The sequence below is a fragment of the Littorina saxatilis genome, linkage group LG2 (genome assembly GCF_037325665.1).
Source record: "Littorina saxatilis isolate snail1 linkage group LG2, US_GU_Lsax_2.0, whole genome shotgun sequence".
Lineage (NCBI taxonomy): Eukaryota > Metazoa > Mollusca > Gastropoda > Littorinimorpha > Littorinidae > Littorina > Littorina saxatilis.
Window position 1 is genome coordinate 23,233,053 of NC_090246.1, and position 20,730 is coordinate 23,253,782.

Genomic DNA, 20,730 nt, shown 5'->3' on the forward strand with positions numbered 1-20,730 from the left:
AGACAGATAGAAGTTCATTGCAGGGGTTGTTTCCCTTGGTCAGCAGGACCGTTTACACCGTTAAAAATTCGTGATATCCGTCGGAACTCAAGTACCGGCACGCAGCCAACGCTAAACACAGGTGTCGGAATTCCAGTTCCGACACGCAGCGAATGAGTTAATTGTAAATTTGTTAAAGGGTGAGCAGGAGGTTTGGTTGTGTGTGTGGCAGAAACAGTAAAAATATTGCTCATGCAAACAATCCGTAGCCTATATTTATTCATTTGTTTTTGTTTGTTTTGTTTATTTGTTGCTTAACGTCCAGCCGACTACGCAGAGCCATATCAGGACGAGGAAGGAGGGGATGAAGGGGGCCACTTGTCAAGCGATTCCTGTTTACAAATGCACTAACCCATTACTTGTGTCCCAGCAGGCTTTAGTAAAACTAAATTAATACCTACTGGAAGATTACCAGTTTCCAGTATGTTAAAATAGGCTTAACCTATCTACTGCTGGACTTACATCAGAACACTAACAGATTAAACTATACATGAATCGCGAGACAAGCGGCAAGAGAAGAGATTTTTGGAAAAAATACAGGTGAATGAGCAAGAAGGCAGAAAAAAGAAAAGAATTCATGAAGAAAAAGAGAGCATGACAGGAAAGAGGAACCAAAAATCTACCTAACAGCAAACTAGAAAGCTCCTGCGGTTCCAAAAACAGGAGGGGCCTTTAATTTCATTACCGCAGTGCCCCACTGCGGGATATTTATTCATTCCATTTGCCATCCAGGAAATATTTCTGTATGAACTGTTTTTGAAAGTATATAAGAATTTGTTATGGTAGGTTACACAGATTATCAGATCTTTCATGAAGCTGTATAAAGACCTACTTGAGAAAAGTTGGCTTTAACATTGATTAAATAGGAATCTGAATCTATATGTGTTGGCATTTTTGGTTCTTTGGAAATATTATCAGCGATAGATATCTTTTGGCCTTGAAGGCACAGTACGCCTCCCGTAAACCATCACAGATACTGTCAGGCTTTTACACACAACATAAACACCCTTTCATTTACACACTCACCGCTTTTGAACATCCTAGGTGCCCTACGTAAGGAGCGAGCAATTTTCAAAGAATTAATTTTGCGGATTGTCTGATAACAAAATCGGACGGTGCCTTTTTGCGCTAGACCTAACTCTTAAAATCTAAATAATAAATTGACAGCTTTCTTTCTTTATTTGGTGTTTAACGTCGTTTTCAACCACGAAGGTTATATCGCGACAGGGAAAGGGGGGGGGGGGGGGGGGGGGGGGGAGATGGGATAGAGCCACTTGTTAATTGTTTCTTGTTCACAAAAGCACTAATAAAAAAATTGCTCCAAAATTAATTCTTTAAAAATTGCTCGCTCTTTACGGAGGGCACCTAAGATGTTCTCAAGCGGTGAGTGTTTAAATGAAAGAGTGTTTGTACTGTGTGTAAAAGCCTGACAGTATCTGTGATGGTTTACGTGAGGCTTACTGTGCCTTTAAATGCAAACCACAAACATTATGCAATATGAACATTTTTAAACAGTCATAATCTTAGAATTTCTTAATTATACAAAGAAAATGTGCGTTATATTGGGTTGACATCTTTTTTCACTATAACGCACTTAGTGGGCAATAAGCTCCCCACCTTCACACATCAACCCAGGCACACCAAGAGAAAACAATGAAATGTGCAAAAGTTCCATGGTAAATTAATCCATTCAAAGTTTAATCAAAGATGACACTGTTAAAAGTTAGGTAAATAATTATAGCCATACACAGACAGTCAAGCTTCAAAAGAGTATACTAATCACAGGCATACATAGACAGATATGCTTCCAAAAAGTACATACAAATAAAAACCAAAACATACTTCCGACATACAGCGTTGAATAGATCTGGTTACTGCGATACACAAAAAAAGGCAGAAGGCAACATAACAGAGAACAAAATCATACACTTGAATTTTCACTGGTTTTACAAATTATAAAAGAACACAGCAAACAGATTAAAAAAAAAAAAAATCTTTTGAATATGATACACTACTAGCGCTTGTCATGTTATGTAATTGGTATTGTAAAGAAAATCACATCAGCATTATATTCAACATGATAGCTACTGTTATGTCTTACTGTACATAAACTGGTAAGAAAAACAACAAATGTATAAAACCGTTTTGGTCAAGATACACCAGTACAGATATTACAACTGGCCTCTCTCCACCCCATTTATCATTCAACACCACCAGAGGCACTAACAGTACACACATTGTTCAGTTTTTCTCCGATTTGGCATTCTTATTATACTTATAGATATAATTTATGATAATTATCTGATAGACACATGATTTGTTTTGAAGAAACTTTTTATGTTTCAATCTGGCAGCTATGTCTTTACTGATAGGTGTAAGGTGATCAAGATGTAAGAACTTTTAAACAATAGACCACACACACAAAAAGAAAGTGCAGACTTCAGAAATAAACAAAGAATAAAACAACACACAGCCAGAATCCTCAGAATCACTCAAACTACAAATAACTCCCTTCCTCTCAGGTTCATACAAATGCATCCCAATCATTTAAATTATCCTCAAATTCTCATAAACAATTCACAGTTAATTGGCTTATCCTTAGTTTTATGCAAATTACAGTCAGTCCCTTTCTGCTGAAATTCACACAAACACATTACGGTCAACTCCATTCTCCTCTATTTTACATAAGTGAACAACCATACATCTGTTTCTCGTTTTCCATTTACATAACAATCTATTTTTCCTTCAACAGAGGTTACAGGAGAATTTCATCACTGCCATTAATGATAAATTATTATCTATATATAATACTCCTCTCAAATAAAACATCAACACAGAGAGAATTGAGCAAAGATTTAAGGAGAATGCTGCACATCAAACAGTCCATCATCTTTTTTGAAATTCCGTGAGTGCATGAAGAACGTATTAACAGTGATACAAAAAAATGAACAGAAACCTTAAATTCATCAAATAACTTTGCAAAAGACTGTGCTTACAATGAGAGAAAAAAGGAAATCATAAGCGACTCTTGACACTGAAAACACAACGCACATCCCCTCCATGTTAGTTTTTTAGTAAATGTGTTATCAGTCAACAGGAACGATGAGTGGGAACAAAACAACTGTATGAATTCATAAGCTGCTCTTGTAAGTTGTATAGCAACAGCCTGTGGGTGTTTTAATTGAACAAAACAATTTTACAATACACAGACTCAACATTTGTGATTTAAACTCAGTACACAAAGACAGATGAACCCAGGCCTCATTGAATAATCGCCAAATTAAGCACAACCTCGTTATCATGATGACATACACTTACACACATTAAACAATGTCATTCCAGTTCACAAAACAAGTTCTGACACAAACATATGTCATAGATTAACAAACCTCTGCTGTAGTTCTGAACCCCAGATTTTGCTATCACGTTATCAGACTTTTCTGTCCTCACTAAACCATTCATTTGAATGCCTCCGAATACCTATTCGCTTGGTCAATCCTGATGTGTGCTTGCTCTGGAAAGTACCATACTTTGTCACTGTCCTATATCATGTATCACATGTTATGCATACACATTTTGTTACTTGGTGCTACATTGTATTTTGCTACTTGAATGTTTGATTTAACCACAGGTAATCAGTATACTGTCAGTCACTACGTTTTTCGTCATTCTTTAGAACAGTCTTAATAGTTATTTTCAGGGATGAAAGATGATCATTTTTGGAAATCAGGAAATTTTGCCTGGAAGCTAGGTAGCTAGCTTTGTTTTTTAATCAATCTTTGCTCCATGATTTTCCATGAGTTTGACACACTCAATGGTTCTAAAATCAGGGAAAACTCTAAGGAAATTATTTCTTAAACAAGACATTCCTGACATTCAGGTGGAAACTTCCATCCCTGTATTTTAAATAAAACTCATCAGTATTAAAAACTTATAGTAAGCCTCCATATAAGAACTCGATGCTTTACCGTTAACTGAGAGACAAACAGTGTAGACATGCATGATAACACAAGGATAACAATTAAAACCAAACAATAACTTCTGGTCGCTTCTTGCACAGGTCAGCAACTGAATCTGTAGGAATCACTAAACAACATAACAATTTAAAAAACAAAAATTCTACGTCATCACGGTTCATATGAAGAACACAAAAGTCTTCTTCCCTGTGTCTAATTACACCTCATGGAGGCAAGAGTTGTTGTACCAAGGGAGAGAACCTGTCCAAAAGCGCTGCACTCAGTGCACCCGGAGTTGCCTCTCACACACTGAAGAGTGTCGTGTCCAAAACCATTTCAAGGAACTGGAACATAAAATGTGAATACAAAATCAGTGAGAGATAAAAGGACTGGAAATGGAACAAAAGAGAGAGAGAGAGAGAGAGAGAGAGAGAGAGAGAGAGAGAGAGAGAGAGAGAGAGAGAGAGAGAGAGAGAGAGAGAGAGAGAGAGAGACCAAACAAGATCACCTCAGCCTTGAAGCTTGTCAAATCAAATAGGTAAAAATATCTTAATTGACACCAAATGGCAATAGCAGCAAATGTTCCACTGCTATGAGAGATATTATATACTGAACATCCTGACATCTGAAATGTTCTGTAAATGTATGAGAAAACATGTATTAGAACTTAACTTAGTTCGTTATTTGGGATGTTCGAAATGTATGATGTACCTCTACCTACAAACATACCCTTTTCAGATGACAGCACAACAGTATAACTTTTTCACACACAAAAATTTGCTGAATAAATAAATTAATATAAGAAGTAATTCAGTTATACTTAATTGTTTCACATCAGGTGTTCTTGGAAGTCACTCACTGGAGCTAGTCAAGATCTGTTATTCAGATTGAGTTTTTTTGCAGGTGTTATCATTTCTCCTAGCATTTGTCACAAAGAGATATGATACCTCAAACTAATTTGGGGATGTGGGAAGTTATAAAGAAACACACACACACAAAACAAACAACAAAAATTGAGTTAAAAACAACAACCTGCTAAATAAACAGCCTATAAGTACACAATTTAAAAGGAAAAAAAAAGGAAAAAAGAAAACGATGAAGTAAGAAACAGAAGGGATTAGTCACTACAAAGCATGATGTTTCTTTCACTCTCCCCTTATTTTCTCTCCCTTCCGGTACCCCCACCCTCTCCAATTTTCCTCTAACACGTGCTCTCATCCTTGCTAATCTTTTTTCTTGTTCTACAGTACACACATTTTTCACTTCAAACCATGAAAAACAGAAAAAACTATCACACAAGTAATCCATGTCAATTTGCTAGCATGAAACAACATCACTCAAAGGGCGAAAACACCAACTGACAAAGGGTTGAGTTAAAACAGTCACCAGAATAAACAGCAAGGTTAGTCAACAACTACACACATCAAATAAAATACACAAGTGGTCATCTAACAGGGGACATGTATGTCAGTATGTATTTCATACTTGTGAACTACAGTACCAGTGCAGACAAAAGCAGGGGAATTACAATGTTAAACATACAAAAATCCCATAACTAACAAGCACACAAACGAACAAACAAATACACAAACAAACTTTGTTAGTTTCTCTCATATCCCCTAAAAATGTTACTCTGTGTATTTTGTCACATCACTTTGCCCTCAGTCACTCTTTTCTAGACACAAAAACAAGTAAGGCACAAAAAAATAGGTCTGTTTACGGTAACATAGGCCCAAAAAATAGGGTCGGTAGGTCGGGATTTTTTTTTTCTTTTTTTTTCTCCAAAAAACCATATTTTTACTTTTTTTTTTCTTTTCCCCCAAATGCCAAAAAAAAGTCTAGGGTCGCGCGAAAAAAATAGGGTCGGTCGGGTTACCGTAAACAGACTATTTTTTTTTTTGGCCTAAGAAGCATTTGCCATTTCCAAACTGAGAATCATTGTATAAATCTGATTTTCTCTTTTTACTGGGCATCATTTGCTGAAGTTCATGACTTTGTCAACAAATCCCAGTATATGTAACCTCTTTTCTCGTGCGCTGTCTTACTTTTATTCATTATTATACATAATTTTCTAATTCCAAATTAGAGATCAGTGCCTGAAAATTGCTTGACACTAACCAAATGCACCAATCCTTAAACACATTCTGCAACATGTCTGAATAGAAACATTTTCTGCCGTCGTTTAGATTGTTTGTCCTCTGCTAATCACTTTAATTGTTGCTGTAAATTGTTGCCGGACTGCTTTAGGATTTCAGATGAAAATGCATTTTTTATTCAGGTCCAGCTGTTACAACATTCAGTGCATGCAGAGGAACAGCAGTGTTTAAACAATGTAGTGGCTCAATGTTATGTTTACCTGTGTTCTGGGTTTTCCTTTCACAATCTCATTAGTGTTGTGTCCAGAACCATGTCTAGAAACTGAAGGGGAAAGAAAAGAACCAGACTGCTGACACAACAGATATATGCAACTCTTTCTCAAGGCTATATGATTCAAATATTACTTAGATACTAAGCATTACTGATGGTCATGCTACAGGTGTTCAAATAGGACTTGTAAACTGTGGTGCTCTTTCTTTCGCGTCCTGTAGGACGTCAGCTGACGTCCTGGGCAACTTGCTTTCAAGGGCAACAAATCATTTAATAAACAACAAAGAAGAAGAAGAACAAGTCGCGTAAGGCGAAATTACTACTTTTAGTCAAACTGTCGAACTCACGGACTGAAACGGAATGCACTGCATTTTTTCACCAAGACAATACAGGTTCGTCAATCCCCCCCGAGAAGGAAATAGCTCACTTTTCACGTGCAAAACGAAGTGAAATTGACAAGCCAGAATAGCGCGATAGCGTATTGCGCTAAGCAGGTAAGCGCGCTTTCTACATTTAAGTTTTGACTAAATGTTTTAACATAGACGAGGAATCGAGACAAGGGTCGTGGTGTATGTCTGTATGTGTGTGTGTGCGTGTGTGTGTGTGTATAGCGATTCAGAGAAAACTTCTGGACATATCTTGATGAAATTTCACATGAAAGTTCCTACGTATGATATCCCCGGATGTTTTTTTAAATTTTTTCTATAAATGTCTTTGATGACGTCATATCCGGCTCTTTGTGAAAGTTGAGGCCGCACGGTCACGACCTCATTTTTCAATCAAATAGACAGCAATTTTGGTCAAGCAATCTTTGACGAAGTCCAGACTATGGGATTGAATTTCAGCTCTGCAGCGTAAAAATTAGTTAATTAGTTTGCTCATTAAAGTTGTCATTAAATCGAATTTTCACTAACAGATTCAAAAATGATTGCATCGTATTCCGCTATTTCTCCTGATTTCATAAACATATACATATGTCATCATATACATATGTCATGTTTACTATAAAAATGTGCTCAGAATTACAGAAAATAGGTTTAAGTAAGTAATGCGTTCGCACGCTACGCGGAGACGAGCGTGACCCGTCTCGTTTTTTTGGTATGGTTAGTCGAGAATATCTTAATATGGTCTCGGTGATGACTGTTTTTTTGGTGTTAATCTGTTACTTTGATGCCGACAGCTTGACTAAATGTTTTTATATCGCTTCACGCAACTTGTTTGTATTCTTTTTAATTTTTTGAGCTTGTTTTGAATACAACATATTATATATCTATATGTTTTTGGAATCAGGAAATGATAAAGAATAAGATGAAATCATTTTTGGATCAATTTTTTAAATTATAATTGTAGTACTAATTAACCTATTTTTGATCATTGTGATCACATTTTAAGAGTAAACATGACATATATATGTAAATATTTTTAGATTCAGAATTTGATGAAGAATACGATGCAATCAATTAAAATCTTTACAAACATTGACTATATTCTATATAAGAAACACTTAACAAGGGTAAAAGGAGAATCCGTTAGTCGCCTCTTACGACATGCTGGGGAGCATCGGGTAAATTCTTCCCCCTAACCCGCGGGGGGTTTCTCTGAATCGCTCTACACACACACACACACACTCACACAGATAGACAGATACACATACACCACGACCCTCATCTCTATGTTAAAACATTTAGTCAAAACTTGACCAAATGTAAAAACAACGAAAAAACATTGTGCGAGTGTGTGGTGTATTCATTTATACATCAAGTGCACATTGTAAGTTGTCAATTCAGGTAATCCTTTGCATAGAAATATTTACTGGCAGCTAACAAGTTAACAGTTCAAACAAAACAGCAGCTACAAACATGTGTGGATGTCTGTGTGCGTAGGTGCATGCGTGTCACACTCCTAGTTACTGAGGTGAATCAAACAGAATGTATACTTTTTACCTTAAAAAAAGTCAGAATCCACCTCAACCAAATAAATCTGGATAAAAATGTAAAATGTATCTCATCATCAAAAGCCAAAGTCTGACTAGTTCAACTCACCTCCTCATAGCTGATGCGAATCATCCCCTGCTGGTTGGTATCTTTGTTACGGAACTTGTCAGTGAAAGACTTCAACATCACAGATGCCTGGATGAAATCATCAAAGTTGATGGTGCCCCTGCCGCTGCGATCGAACATTCGAACCACCAACTGCGAAAACTGAGGTGACCTGTGACATGGAAAATGCATCACTGATAAGTGATTGATAGAAGTGAGTTCACCTGCAAGAGAAGAGTAATCTGAACAACACAATTAAAATCATTTTAAACATGTTGTTTGCATATCAGCAACAAGGACTTTGTGCTTTTGGAATTAATCTTCACTGAAACAAATTTGCAAGCCTGGATGCATCTGTGATAAAAATCCTAGTTCACCCTGCACAGAAGATAGCACATCTGTATTTAAAAGAAAGCATGCTTAAATAATCACACACAATCGTGCACACATCCACCCACACACACATACACACACACACACACACAAGTCATTTATGACTGAACTTTACACCAAGGGTGATAGCTTTCTATACTTACAAGTTGTACCCAAAGGTGCGGAATGCATTGTTCAGCTCATTAACGTCAATGTTTCCAGACCGATCCGTATCAAACCTGCACACAACAAATATCAGTTCACACGATGCTCTACTCTGAGACACATCAACGTTGAGACATTCTTTCAACAGAAGATACCAAATGACAAACAGAAATTCTGAACATTGAAGCAAAATGTTTTGAACAATAGACAGATCTGCAGAATATGTTTGTGTCACCATAAAAATGTATTCACATGCCCCCCCCCCCCCCCCCCCCATTTTATCCCAAAGTCACAAAATATCAAGTCAGATAACTGTCACAAACTGTATTCAGGAATCAGATGCCAGATGCCAAAATAAAAACTTCACTAGTAGTTAACTGAGACAGGACTCACTTCAGTCAGAAATCAATTTACAAAATGCAAAGGAATCAACTTAAACCTCAAGACCCCATATATGTAAATATATATATATATGATAAAAACACGGCCAAACAGCAAGTAACAATACGCAAAACACAAATAGGGATACATGCAACTGCAATAGTACAATACAATCACACTACCTGTCAAAACAACCCTTCCAGTCCTGGACATATTTCCAAAGGGCAGCAAACTCCTGAACGTCAATTGTTCCACTCCTGCCACAGACACAGCCATAAGATGAGCGTCAGGTAACATGAACGAAAATCGAAAATTTTTAATTAAATTTTCATTTGATTAATATACTTACCCGAGTCACATATTAGCATTGACGCAGTCGAGATGCTAGGTAGACTGAAAAAACGCTATCCCGTCTATAGTATAAGGGAAGCAACCCAAGCAAAAAAGTAGCAAGCTTGCTACCCTGGGTTGCCTCCCGTAGCGTGCATCACGCCACAGATCTCGTACCCAATACGAGACACCCTCATTCGACTTCTAGAATACAAAGAAACTAAAAGCGGGGAAGGTGGGAGGGAATTACCTATGTGACTCGGGTAAGTATATTAATCAAATGAAAATTTAATTAAAAATTTTCGATTAAATTACATATTCTTACTCCGAGTCACATATTAGCAGATAACTCCAACAAGGTGGTGGGTAAGATCAAAAAGTTCAAACTCACTCTAAAGTTCTGGAGAGACAAAAGCCAGCTGCCGCCAAGGAAGGAACAGGCCGAGACCCATCCTGACAGAGGGCAGCAATGTCTGCAGAACCTGATAAGACAAAATCCTAGCGCCAGAAGCTGTGCGCAGGACATCATCCAAACCCCATAGGCAAAAAAGGCCAAGGCCCTGGAAAAGAGCTCAGGCCGAGCCGAGGGAAAGATAGCATAAGCTATGACAAGGCGGAAGGCAAGAAAATCCCTTGCCGAGAAACTGGCCCACTGCCAAAAGTCAGGAAAGGATCCCGTGAGAAAGCAACCACTGACTCACTCTAAACCCTTGCCAGGAACTGGCCCACTGCCAAAGGACAGAATCGGACCGAGAACCACCCTGATTGACAGCCGAGATGTCTCTCAGGCAAGAATGCGAAAGACAACCTCAGAGAGCCAGTAAGCTGTGCCCAGCACTTCTTCCAATTTTCTGAACCATAAAACAGTCCGGAAAAGGACCCCAGTCTTGGATAAACCCGACCAAGTAGAGGGAAGGACAAGCTGCCCCCCCCCCCCCCCCTTAAATGGAAGGAAATGCTAATGGCCTGGAAAAGATCCGTGCGTAAGGTTGCCGGCTAAGCCCTGAAAAGGACCGACCCTCACGGAGACCATAAGGCAAACATGCCAAAGTAAGAAAACTTTGGGATGGAGTGAGGCCCAAAGGCCGTTGAGAGAACAGTCAGCTCCGGAAGAGTGACCAAACTCCAAACCGGAAAGAGAGAGACGCCTGAGTATCAAGTACCAGGGTCCACCTCAATGAGCAAAACTCAAGGGAGACGGTCACCAGTCGTCCCTTGCCCCTCCCTGCGCAAGCAGAGAGAGGGGTAAAAAAGGGGACGAAGCGACCTAAGGTAGTGCCTAAGCACCGCAAATGCGGACCCGCAGTGGCCAAATCCTAATGTGACCGGAGACCGGAAACAAAATGACGAAAGCCAGCGTGATCTCAGAGCAGACTGCTTGTAGGTAATTGAAAATGAATCAAAAAACCCGAAACAGAAAGGACGAAGCTGGTAAGAAAGACGGAAAACCGTGAAGCGAACCAGCCGTCAGCCTCCCGAGACCAGAGTTCTCAGTAATAGTCATAGTTGCAAGTGAAGAAGGGGTGACCAGGCCGGAAGCCCAACCCGGCAGAAATCGTCCCAACTCACATCATGCAAGCATGATGGAGAAGAGGAAGAGACGAAATCCGCAGTCACAAGAACCAATTGCCAAAGTCGCAACACGACAGGCAGGAGACTATAACACAGGCTAAGGCCGAGAGCCTTGCTGCCCGTAGGCCGGCCATTGCGCCAAAGTACTCAAAGTACACAGGCACAGTAAGAAACCAAAAGTTTCGGCCGCCGAAAAAGATGCTGGCCTAGAGGCCAGCACCGAGAAAACTGGAACATTAGCTAGACCTCTGCCCACAAAGGGGAGGAGTAGCCAAAAAACCTGAGAAAAAGTGACAAGCCAAGAATGACTTCTCAAACATGCGTTGCCCAGACAATGCACCCTCAGGACAATCTGAATGTTACTTCCGAGGCCAACTCAAGTGAACCTTAAGTTTGGACGAAACACCAGAACGCGTCTGATCGCTAGAGAAAGACAAAGTCAGACTCGGCGAAAGACAAACCTGGACCAAGTCCAGAAGCTGGTGGCAAGAGAAAACGGGGAAGCCCAAAGGCAGAAACCCCCTTTAAACGGAAATCGACCTCTCAGCACCCATACGCTGGGAAAGAGAAAGAATGTCGAAGCCCGAAGCCACAAGCACAAGGAAAACAACAACCACCACCTCCAACGGATGAAATGGCTGTTGCTCCCGCCGAGGCTAAAACCCCGAAGCCCTAAGGCCGGCTGTTGTTTCAAAAACCCAGCGTCCTATGACGGCTGTGAAAGAAACAATCTCACCTGAGCTGAGGACGTAGGCCGCTTAGGCTGAGTCCGCTAGGTATAGCCTGCTTAGGAGCGGCCTGCTTTTGCTGCTTTCAAATTGAAGCTCAAAAGAAGGGAACCGCTGTTCTCTGTTGGTCTCGATCCCCTGCTTCTGGCACGGTGCACGCGGACGGGGAAAGGCCAACAGGCAGCTATGAGACGACCTTGGCCAAGGCAACTTTCTCTGGTCCGCTAAGGGCACGAAGGAGGAAGCCTGCGCAGGAGCGGCAAGGCATTCCGATGCCAGCTCCGAAGCTGAACCCTGAGGAACCAGCAACGAAACCGACGCCGGAGGCCACCCCCTGTCGAAGAGGGGGGCTCGGCGAAAAGGCAAAAAGGCGAAAAGCTACTAAGGGCGATTCTTCAAACCAGAAGTAGCTGCTTCCTCTTTGCCGACCGCAGTCCTTCATGTTGGCAATCGATTGTGCTCATTCCCTAACTGAGAGGAGGATGAGAGGAATCAAAACCAAGGAAAGTGGGAGAGAGGAGCTCGCGGCCACCACCGGAGTGTGTGGATGCTGCTGTCCCAACAGAGGCAAGAAGCCTGTATGCCCATAGGGCAAGCCTTGTTCGAAATTCACCGGCGACCAAACGGAAGCAGCGGGAACTGAACCGGAAAATCCGGGAGGAGCCGGAAGTGCGGCAGCAACAGCAGCGCTATGCCAAAGCTGGTGCTGAGCCACCTACGAGCTGAAGCTCGGAACCCAAAGGTAGGCCGTAGGCCAGAACCGGAAGTGACAGTAACCTGTGCACTACCCGCTTGACCTACCCTCCTGCCAAGGCCGGAAGCGAAGCTGCCGGAAATGGCTGCCGTGCAAAGGGCAAAGCTCAAACCGGAAAGGGCCATGGGCTGCCCACACCCCGATGAACTAACATTTCCAGCCGGAGCCGGAAGAGAAGCTGTCGCGGACGACTGCTTACGTATAGCGCAGCTCAAGCCGGATGGGATCATTATTTGTCCACCTTCCAACGAGGCACTACTTCCGTGAACCGGAAGTGCCGCTGTCGCGTACGACTGCCGACGTAAGGCAAGGCTCGAACCGGACGTGACAGTAGCCTGTGCACTAACCAGTGAACCTACACTTCCGGTCGGAACCGGAAGAACAGCTGTCGCGGGCGACCGCTGTCATAGGACAAGGCTCGAGCCAGACGTGACAGTAGTCTGTGCACTAGCAAGTGAACCTCTACTTCCGGCCGGAGCTGGAAGCGGCTGCCGCGAACGACTGCTGACGTAAATTCGGAAGCTGGCCAGAGCCGCCGAAGGCAGCTGCTCCTCGTACACGGACCCGAAGTCCGAAACGCCACCTGAAGGGGACGGCTCATAGCCAAAAGAACCCGACAAATGACGCTGCGAGGGAAGGCCGTAAGCCGAACGCCCATCCTGTTGGCCATCGATGAAACTCGCACCCCTGACTAAGAGGAAGATGAGAGTCACCAACGACCGAAGGCAGCTGAAGAGAGGAGCTAGCGGCCACCACCGAAGTGGGTGGCTGCTGCTGTCCCAACAGAGGCAAAAAGCCTGTATGCCCAGGAGAACCACCGTATTCGAAATTCACCGGCGACACAACGGAAGCAGCGGGAACCGAACCGGAAAAGCCGGGAGGAGCAGGGAGTGCAGACGCAACAGCAGAACTATGCCATAGCTGGTGCTGAGGAGTCTGCAAGCCACAACCCGGAAGCCCTAGGCCGGAACCGGAAGTGACAGATGACTGTGCACGACCCGTTTGACCTACATTTCCTGCCCAGGCAGGAAGAGCAGCTGCCGGAAACGGCTGCTGTAGCAGGGCAAGGCTCGAACCGGAAGGGACCATGGGCTGTCCGCAAACCAGTGAACCAACACTTCCGGCCGGAGCCGGAAGCGAAGCTGCCGCGGACGGCTGCTTACGTAATTCGTAGCTCAAACCGGCAGGGACCATGGTCTGTCCGCTGTCCAGTGAACCACTACTTCCGGCCGGAGCCGGAAGGGAAGCTGCCGCGGACGGCTGCTTACGTAATTCGTAGCTCAAACCGGCAGGGACCATGGTCTGTCCGCTGTCCAGTGAACCACTACTTCCGGCCGGAGCCGGAAGGGAAGCTGCCGCGGACGGCTGCTTACGTAATTCGTAGCTCAAACCGGCAGGGACCATGGTCTGTCCGCTGTCCAGTGAACCACTACTTCCGGCCGGAGCCGGAAGTGCAGCTGCCGCGGACGGCTGCTGCGAGCACATACCTTGTGACGACCGTATCCCAAAAGGGACCTGCTCAGGTGCACTCCCGCAAGCGGTAGCCACCGAGCGCCGGCCGAGAAGAGAAACGCCTCCCTGTTCACCGCCCCCAGCACCAACGCCGAAGCCAGCAGGCTGGACAGGTGATCCGGACACAACAGGAACACAGGAAGCCAACGACCGAGGGTCGCACACCCCCGGGAGGGAGGCAGAGCTGGAAACAGGGTCCGTCCGCGCAATCTCAATTTCTGGAAGCAAAGAGGACAAAAGGCTAGCCACAAGAGTGCCAGCCTCCGGCACAGGCGCCGGGTTCGAAACGGACGTGGTAGCGGTAATGCCCGCCGCCCGCGAGCCAGACGAAGTTTCCTCCGGCGCCGAAATGGGCACCGAAAAAACGAAGTTAGTCTTCGGGTCAGAAACGTGAACCGTGGGGTTCCTAGCCGAAGACGTAGAAATAAACAAGTCCCTTCCGCACGCCGAGGACTTATGTTTGCCAGGGCCTTTGCCCTTACTCTCGGCCTTAGCCGCTCGCTTTTTCTCACTATCAGACATGCTGTCACGCGAGAAAACAAACTACTGAAAATACACAAGTCTCTAGGACGTTAAAACTTCAGCAGAATAAACTAGCACAAAGTACAAGTTACAAGCAGGTAATAGTGCTACTGGTCGACGCTAAAAGTCCGAGCACGGACCCAAACTAACCAGCAAAAAACACCACGTGTAAGCGAAAAATGGCGACCAAAATGGCGGCCACAGCAACAAACTACCGAGCAAAATTCACAAGTCCGCGGACGAGAAAATTCTCAGCAGAATGGCAAAGCAAACAACAACAAAATGGAACAATCTCACCGCTAGAAACAGCTATGAGCAGACGGGGAGCCGAGGCTGGTGGGTGTCAAGCAGACAGCAAACAACAGCCTAGGAGCGAAATCCAGCACGACCTGTCTCTCTGGCTGAAAGATGTCGAATGAGGGTGTCTCGTATTGGGTACGAGATCTGTGGCGTGATGCACGCTACGGGAGGCAACCCAGGGTAGCAAGCTTGCTACTTTTTTGCTTGGGTTGCTTCCCTTATACTATAGACGGGATAGCGTTTTTTCAGTCTACCTAGCATCTCGACTGCGTCAATGCTAATATGTGACTCGGAGTAAGAATATGTAATTTAATGCTGATTAGTAGATTAAAATGTGTCATCTTTCCATAGATGGACACATGTGTTATGTTAACTCTCCAGTTGATTTTGAAGTGCGTTGAAAGTTGAACAGACAAGCACATATATTGTGCAAACACACACACACACACACACACTCTAAAATTCAGGTACATGTACTTCAATATTTCAATGCAATTTGAGAAACCTAAATCTAAATTAAAAGGCTCTTTCTTCAACACTTCTCAGTTTGGAAATGAAGTTTTGTAACAATTCACATTGCAACAAATATAATTCAGTTTATTCTTTTCTTTTAACAAAATGTGCAGCTGTGGCTGTCGGTGAAGAAAGAAGTAAGAAAAGCTCTCTTTAATTTTGAATGTTTCAGTCAGATTTTAAAATAATCGATTCAAAAGACCTAAACTGTGCAATCATACTGGAATACATGAATGAAACTTACCGATCTCGATCAAACATGCCAATCATTAGACGGCATGTCTCGGTGTTGAATGGAGACATGTTGCCATTCATTAAAGCCTGCCGCAGCTCTTCAGCAGTTATCTTCCCCGAGCGGTCTTGATCAACTGCCTATGACAACAATCACCCACAACATCATAAAAATACAAAGTTCCATTCTTAGTTTCTGTAAAATCAAAATATTCCATACAATTACAACAATTTTCAAGCACCCGTCCCCCCCTTACTTCCCCCCCTCCTTTACCCTTACCCCCCCCCCCCCCCCCCCCCCAGACTGAGGAGAACTCTCAGACCCACACTTCGTAAACCAGTATCATTCCTATAGATGCACTCAGAAGAAAATAGGTCAGCTGGACCCCTACATCAAATGTTGTGGCTACAAAAAGAAAAAGTCTCTTTTTACATTTAGTCAAGTTTTGATTAAATGTTTCAACGTAGAGGGGGGAATCGAGACGAGGGTGTGGTGTATGTGTGTGTGTGTGTGTGTGTCTGTCTGTCTGTCTGCCTGTGCGTGTGTGTGTGTAGAGCGATTCAGACTAAACTACTGGACCAATCTTTATGAAATTTTACATGAGAGTTCCTGGGAATGATATCCCCGGATGTTTTTTTCATTTTTTCGATAAATGTCTTTGATGACGTCATATCCGGCTTTTTGTAAAAGTTGAGGCGGCACTGTCACACCCTCATTTTTCAATCAAATTGATTGAAATTTTGGCCAAGCAATCTTCGACGAAGGCCGGACTTCGGTATTGCATTTCAGCTTGGTGGCTTAAAAATTAATTAATGACTTTGGTCATTAAAAATCTGAAAATTGTAAAAATATTTTTTTTTTTAAAACGATCCAAATTTACGTTCATCTTATTCTTTATCATGTTCTGATTCCAAAGACATATAAATATGTTATATTTGGATTAAAAACAAGATCTGAAAATTAAAAATATAAAAATTATGATCAAAATTAAATTTCCGAAATCGATTTAAAAACAATTTCATCTTATTCCTTGTCGGTTCCTGATTCAAAAAACATATAGATATGATATGTTTGGATGACAAACACGCTCAGAAACTTAAAACGAAAAGAGGTACAGTAAAGCATGCTATGAAGCACAGCGCAACCGCTACCACGCCAAACAGGCTCGTCACTTTCACTGCCTTTTGCACTAGCGGCGGACTACGTTCAGTTTCATTCTGTGAGTTCCACAGCTCGACTAAATGAAGTAATTTCGCCTTACGCGACTTGTTTTCTATTTTTTTTCTACGGGGATTATAATTTATATATGTTTTGTTGTGATTTGCAGTATTACAGGCTGCTTCAGACCAGATGGAATTACAGAGGTTCTGTTCCCACAGACACACACAGATGAGATAGACAAACAATCACAAACACACTTAATAGGAAAATGTTTGGTTAGAAGACCTCCTACATGTCAAAACTATCTGATGGTCGACAGGCCAGGGGTCTCATCAATGCGCCAGATCAAAAAAAGCAAACATGTGTCACTGTTGAAGACCATGGCCTAAGAACATGACAGCTCACCTCAAACCAGCCCCACAGCACTTGACATTACATACTATCATGACAGCTCACCTGAAACCAGCCCCACAGCACTTGACATTACATACTTTCATGACAGCTCACCTCAAAGCAGCCCCACAGCACTTGACATTACATACTATCATGACAGCTCACCTGAAACCAGCCCCACAGAACTTGACATTACCTGCTATTCAGACTTGGTCGTGTGACAGACGTTTTCTTCCACACGAGATTACGTTGATTGTCTAACGAAGCCGTGAGGCTGAGTTAGACATCAGCTAATCGAGTGTGGAAGAAAACTCTGTCACACGACCAAGTCGGAATAGCATTTATGTCTCACAGCTTCAACAGAGGAAAGAACAAACACGTTTTGTGTACTCAAGTTTGACAAACCTAAACACAGGAGCAGCCATTGTCGAGAGATCTACTTTTTGACGGAAATGACCGAACAACTATGAATGACGTCTCGGTATATAGATGTGAATGACGTCACAGTCATCATCACAGTCTGTATCTTTTGAAGCATCGCATTCTTCATGACGTCTTTCTGTGTCTGCATCCGCGAAATGTTTGTTCTTTCCGGGATCTTTGTCATCTATGTTCAGAACTCTGTCCTTCCAGTGTCAGACTAACAGGCCTCCTGAGCGAGCCACTTTCCAAGGGCAGCTAAATTCGCGTATGGAAACAGTACTGTCGTCTGGGATGCCGTTTTCAGTATTCTCAGCGTTGAAGAATTTGTAAAGAGAAGAAACGATAACAGCAGGAAAAATAAAAGTCGTGTGTGCATTTTGGGGCTTTTGGAGGGACGATTTCGAGTTTGAATCCATTCTTGCACATGCTCCAATGTGTGTAACATACAATCTTGCACACGTTTGCTTTAGTAGTGGCAAAGAAGGAAAGCGTGTGACATTACATATTATCATGACAGCTCATTTGAAACCAGCCCCACAGCTCTTGACATTACATATTATCATGACAACTCACCTGAAACCAGCCCCACAGCACTTGACATTACATAGTATCATGACAGTTCACCTCAAACCAGTCCCACAGCACTTGACATTACATATATGGGTCATTCTCAGAAATGGTGGTCCAGTGAGAGTGAGTAGGGGTGACACATTTGAAATCATGAAAAAGTAAATTAAAATTATTTCTACCACGACTTTTTTCATCTGAATCTATTCCTGAGACATTAAAGCATTGTTGTATGTCAATAAAAATGGTTTCTATACGTTGGTGTTGTTTTTGTGTGCTTTTCAATTGCGAAGTTCGGCCGTTTCCGGATCGCCGAAGCGTTACACGACTTTCGTGATCAACAATATGTTCAGTCTCATGGCTAAATGCAAACATGCAAACACCAACAAATTACTGCAATCGACAGTCAGGAGTTCAGTCTTGGACGTAGCAACACATCTTTGCAAAAACTCACGCTGAATTTGAAGTTACGGGCTTTGAACAAAAAATTCTGAATGTCGTAACGCATCGTATCCTGACTCGACGCGCGAACATCGGACAGCAATGTGCTCCATGACTTTGCCACATCACGGCTATTTTTAGCTCTTTGGCGCACAGGAAGTTCGAACAAGAAAATAGTCCTTTGAATCACAGCCAAATATTCACAGAAAACACCAGAATCATATCATTTGCTGAAACTCATGGCGTCGTTTCCCGACCTACGTTACGACTGAAGATAGTTTTTACTTAATTGTCGAGCCTGCAAAGCTTTGTCACAAACTTACACACCGCGGATGGCGACAATGTAGTGTCGGAAGGATATCGAGTGCAAACAGTCTCTCAAAGCGCGAAGTTTAGCGGAACAAAGCAGCCAAGAAGTTTTCGTATCCTCTGATTGTCGATGTTCGACATTCATCAAGTACTTAAAATGGGTAATCTGAACGCAACAGGAACTTTCAACAAATACAGCAAACTCTGACGAATTGTGTTTTGTGTAGTTATTTTGGGTCAGACGGGTTTTGCCGGCAGGAAAGGCCAAACAGTGCAGATTCATGTCTGTCGCACAGGAACCGAAAGTGGTTCAAGCATTTCGTTTCTGTGTTACGACATTCACCTTAGTCAGTTCCAAATGTCATTTTTTTACCAATATTAGTTGAAGTCCTTACCTTTCATAACTAGAATGTGTTGGGTAGAACACAAAAATACTGCAGAACTGATAAAAAATGCACAAAGGATTGAAGGCTTAGGTGGTTTAAAGTTGGAATTTGGTTTCCATGTTACAACATTCATTACGTAAATACAACACTTTAAAACGTCTCTTATTCAGTAACCAATTACTCTTTTTGTCTAATTTTTGCATTATTATGTATAGCAAACAATAGACTTCATAGTAAAAACAATTATTTTGTATTTCTTGACAATTTATTTTTTACTTTGTATGTAACACTTTGGACCACCATTTCTGAGAATGACCCATATATATATATAACATGACAACTCACCTGAAACCAGCCCCACAGCACTTGACATTACATATTATCATGACAGCTCACCTGAAACCAGCCCCACAGCACTTGACATAACATATTATCATGACAGCTCACCTGAAACCAGCCCCACAGCTCCTGACTGACGCCAGGTGGGGGAGCAGGAGCATAACCTCCGTAGCCTCCAGGGGCCGGGGCGCTTCCATACCCAGGTGGCCCTTGGGGTGGAGCACCGTAAGGGGGAGGAGCACCTGCCCTCGGTCCTTGCTGGTATCCCTGGGGTGCTCCATACTGCTGTTGTTGCTGTGGCTGGCCGTACTGGGGCTGGCCGTACTGGGGCTGTCCGTACTGCGGTTGTCCGTACTGCGGTTGGCCTTGCTGCGGTTGGCCGTACTGGGGTTGGCCTTGCTGCGGTTGGCCGTATTGTGGCTGGCCGTAAGCTTGTCTTGGTTGACCGTACTGCTGCTGTTGCTGGCCACTGGGTGGCTGGTTTTGCTGCTGTTGGGGTTGTCCATACCCACCCTGTTGTCCCCAAAACGAAAAATAGACAAGATCTCACCAAAATAAAACTAGACCTAAGACTGGAACTCTTTAGAAGCAGAAGAAAGACAGATACACTAATACAACTTATATCATAAAAATGACAATTACCCAAAAACATGAAACAACAATAATCATGTTCAGTTCCGAAATTTGACTTACTCACTTAGTCTACGTATCTGCTAGGATTACGTTGAACATTGTATAGACTTACGTATTGTTGTTGTGGTGCTCCCCACATTGTAGACTGCGGTCCAAAACAAACTTTGACAACCAATGAAGTCACTAAAAGATTTAGAAAACAACCACTTTATCGAACAACGCAATCAAAGCACAGTATTGCGGAAATGTTGTCAGGTGGAGTTGAATCAACTTCGGGATTGAGCCATCACAGGAAG

General features: G+C 42.7%; 1 protein-coding gene across 2 annotated transcripts; it reads right to left on the reverse strand.

The window, feature by feature from the left end:
- Positions 1 to 1,704: 1,704 nt before the first annotated feature.
- LOC138958524 (programmed cell death protein 6-like) lies at positions 1,705 to 20,729 on the reverse strand. 2 transcript variants are annotated; one of them, XM_070329714.1, is made up of 8 exons: positions 20,547 to 20,729; positions 19,910 to 20,314; positions 15,795 to 15,922; positions 9,502 to 9,576; positions 8,938 to 9,012; positions 8,405 to 8,573; positions 6,352 to 6,413; positions 1,705 to 4,339 (listed from the first exon to the last, which is right to left on the reverse strand). In XM_070329714.1, exons 1-7 carry the CDS (start codon positions 20,571 to 20,573, stop codon positions 6,372 to 6,374), a joined length of 921 nt encoding a protein of 306 aa, XP_070185815.1. In that variant the 5' UTR covers positions 20,574 to 20,729; the 3' UTR covers positions 1,705 to 4,339; positions 6,352 to 6,371. The 2 variants fall into 2 exon arrangements, with proteins under 2 accessions (XP_070185815.1, XP_070185816.1); XM_070329715.1 differs by lacking the exon at positions 6,352 to 6,413.
- Between the last annotated feature and the right edge of the window lies 1 nt (position 20,730).